The sequence below is a fragment of the Cibotium barometz genome, chromosome 16, assembly GCF_041138505.1.
Source record: "Cibotium barometz isolate CiBa-2024 chromosome 16, ASM4113850v1, whole genome shotgun sequence".
Classification (NCBI taxonomy): Eukaryota; Viridiplantae; Streptophyta; class Polypodiopsida; order Cyatheales; family Cibotiaceae; genus Cibotium; species Cibotium barometz.
This window is the reverse complement of record NC_141061.1, coordinates 42,162,168-42,165,137: the sequence shown is the minus strand read 5'-3', so window position 1 is coordinate 42,165,137 and position 2,970 is coordinate 42,162,168. Positions and strand designations below refer to the sequence as shown.

The 2,970-nt window shown below is 43.9% G+C and overlaps 1 protein-coding gene across 2 annotated transcripts; it reads right to left on the bottom strand.

Moving 5' to 3' along the window:
• Positions 1-483: 483 nt before the first annotated feature.
• On the bottom strand, positions 484-2,658 carry LOC147630664 (photosystem I reaction center subunit VI, chloroplastic-like). Of its 2 annotated transcripts, XM_086810600.1 has the most exons (4): positions 2,345-2,607; positions 2,129-2,255; positions 1,850-2,018; positions 484-707 (listed from the first exon to the last, which is right to left on the bottom strand). In XM_086810600.1, exons 1-4 carry the CDS (start codon positions 2,458-2,460, stop codon positions 658-660), a joined length of 462 nt encoding a protein of 153 aa, XP_086666726.1. In that variant the 5' UTR covers positions 2,461-2,607; the 3' UTR covers positions 484-657. The 2 variants fall into 2 exon arrangements, with proteins under 2 accessions (XP_086666726.1, XP_086666727.1); XM_086810601.1 differs by lacking the exon at positions 484-707 and having other exon boundaries at positions 1,721-2,018; positions 2,345-2,658.
• Between the last annotated feature and the right edge of the window lie 312 nt (positions 2,659-2,970).

Genomic DNA, 2,970 nt, shown 5'->3' with positions numbered 1-2,970 from the left:
GTCATCGTCTATTATATTTGACTATGGGGACTTGAAGGATGTCGATTTTGATGCATATGAGAGGACTTTCTTGTGATGACAAGTTTATTCGTAGATGTCACGCATATATTGGTGGTACACATGTTCATGGAGAAATTGATAGTCTTGAGGTAACATATTTTACTCCTATTGACCATGACTATCACATGGATTCAACGGGTATTATACTTGTCGACAAGGAAGTATGCATTGGTAGCAAACATGCCTATCATAAGAATAACACCTATGATATTGAGGTTCTAGTTGTGAGACATTTACCTTAAATTTGTGGATACCGATATAATTTTACGATCTATGGAAATGGAGCACTCATTTATTGGTATTGCCTTCCTGTGATGGTAACATTTCATCATGTATTGCACTCTATGTATATTTGTATTGTGCAAAACCACCCTTCAATTTCAAGACAAATCATCGTAGGAAGGGATTGTTTGTAATGAAATAGATTTGTCATGTACATGCACATGGGGAATAGAGCCAATGCAAGGGTCATTCGGCTATATTGGGCATAGAACTCATGGGCATCATACCTCACTGATCATATTTCACTATGTAGATATTTATGTCTTCTCAATTGTCATTCCCAAGCTTCCATGGTGAGTTTCTCCCATATAAGATCTAGGATGGTGATGACAAACACTCATGTCTACTCCATGAAATGAGTGGACCTTCTTCATTGCACACCAATGCAATAGGGTTGGAACAAATATAGGTAAAAGCTACGAAAAATTTATATGAGGAGGAAAACATCAAAGCTTTACTCAATAGTTGCAGGCAGCCATTGCAAGGGAGACTGATTCAACAAAAACAATTGCTTTGGAACATACAAAGAGGTTTAGGCCCACAATGAGTGGTAGATGCCAATGTTTAAGAAGGAAATACACCCTGCATTTACCCTTTTCATTTTCGTCATACGCTTTTAGATATCTGTTAGGTTCATCAATATAACGTGCTTGTTCAACACTTAGAACCCAACATTTGCACTCACTTAACATTTACTTCAGAAGAAAGACTCTTCAGACAGTAACCTTTGGTGGTGGCTGGTGTGCTGAACAAGGCGTCAGGGATGGTGGGCCTAGGTCACCGAACTTTCCGTTCACACTTGCAATACATCCAACCACTACTACTGCGTGTACACATCCTCTAAACTCACAGGACATGACAATTTGAAGCCTTCCAAGCATCAAAGCTGTTCACATACTCTAAAGAGGGCTACTTTGAAAAAGAATAGTAAAATAAGGGCCACTGATTCCAATACACCTATATACCTGGTTGATTTTTAAGAGTCAAGTGGTATATGCGGTTCTTATAAAAGACCAAGGTGATATATTCAGACTGAAAGCTAAGGAAGTAAGCCTTCAAATTAGGGCCCTAACCACACAGGAATATGATCACACACCACGCACAGCACACATCAAAATCCAACCTCGTAACTGCCTAAAGTACAGGGCGCTGGTCACTGGAGGCTAGTGTGGCCTTTTTGGATTGGCATGCAAGGCCGCCGGATGGTGGTCGGAAGTCGTAGAGAAGAGGGTCCACACAAACCCGCGTGGAAACCATCATTGCCCGCCCCTATAATAATTAGCATTGCAGCGCAGAAGTGAAGCTAGGTACACAGGAAATTCCAAGACGTTCAAGTTTAGGCAGGCAAGGTGACTTGCATTGACAGTTGATAGAGGGAGAAAGAAAATCGCTGAGATCAGCCAACATTTATTATACAAATGAGGATACTTCAAGGGTACCCGGATGAAGCTGCCTAGAAGAATTTAGAGAAAGGTGCGATGTTATCGACGCTCGGCTTAGATTTTACCGCGTGGCCCCGGCTTGGGGGGCTGCTGGGGCCCCTTCTGGATGGGCAGGATATCGCCAGAGGCAGAGGAGCTGAGGTATGCAAGAGTGCCGCCACCTCCCAGAACCAAGAATTTGAGCAAAAGCCCACGCTTGGTGAACGCACCCCCAAATGTCTCGAAGAACTTGCTCTGCAAAAGTAGCACACATTTACCACTCTTTCCTACGCATCATCAACCACAATATGTTGCCTTAGCGCGCGCGCGCACACACATACACACACACACACACAAACACCTACCTGCAGGCCGTTGTAGGGGGATGGAGAGTCGGAGCCGTAGAGATCCCATGCACCGGTAGTGTTACCAATGTCCTCCAGGTCGAAGTAGACGCTCTTTTCGCCATACTTCGCAGAAACCGCTCCCAACCTATTTAAGGGAAACACAACCAAGTGAGCTTTAGGGGGAAGATCCCGCACAACCACCTCTGCCCTCAACGAGAGTAGTGACGAGCTTACCTAGTGGGACAGCGGGTGGGGACAGATACCCGGGAGGAGGTGGGGAGCTTCTGGCCGAGAATGCTGCTGGAGCTGAGGGCCACAGAGCTCCCAGCGGCGAGGGCTAGAGGCGCCATTCTTCTTCCTCACCTTTTCCTTTGCCTAAACCCAAGGCAGCAAGGTGTAGGGAAACTTGGCGGAGTAGATCAGAACAGTAGACAGAGAGTGGAGCTGTTAAGCATAAGGCTGGCCCGAGGAGGGAACAGTGTGTCCCACTTGCAGCCAATGGAATGTGGAAGGGGGTCTATCCGTATTGGATAAGGCCGTGAATGTTATGTTTGAGGTGCCCATTGGTCGACGAGGCTCTATTTCTTAGTTAGCCAGGCTGAAACCTATTTTTTAAAGGAGTTCTAAAGCATGAATTTTACAATTTTGACTTCTATGGGACTAAATTTTGATTTTTGTAATGAAAAAAGGCAAAAAAAGGGCAAAATTTTGTAATTTCATAGCGTGAAAAAAAGGCAAGGATCTAAACATGTAAAATTAGACAAAAGTGACAGATTTTCTTTCCTCAAGGTTACCCTAGTACTCATGAACATAAACAACACATAAAAAACATAATAACAACCTATATTTTCTTCTTTTTC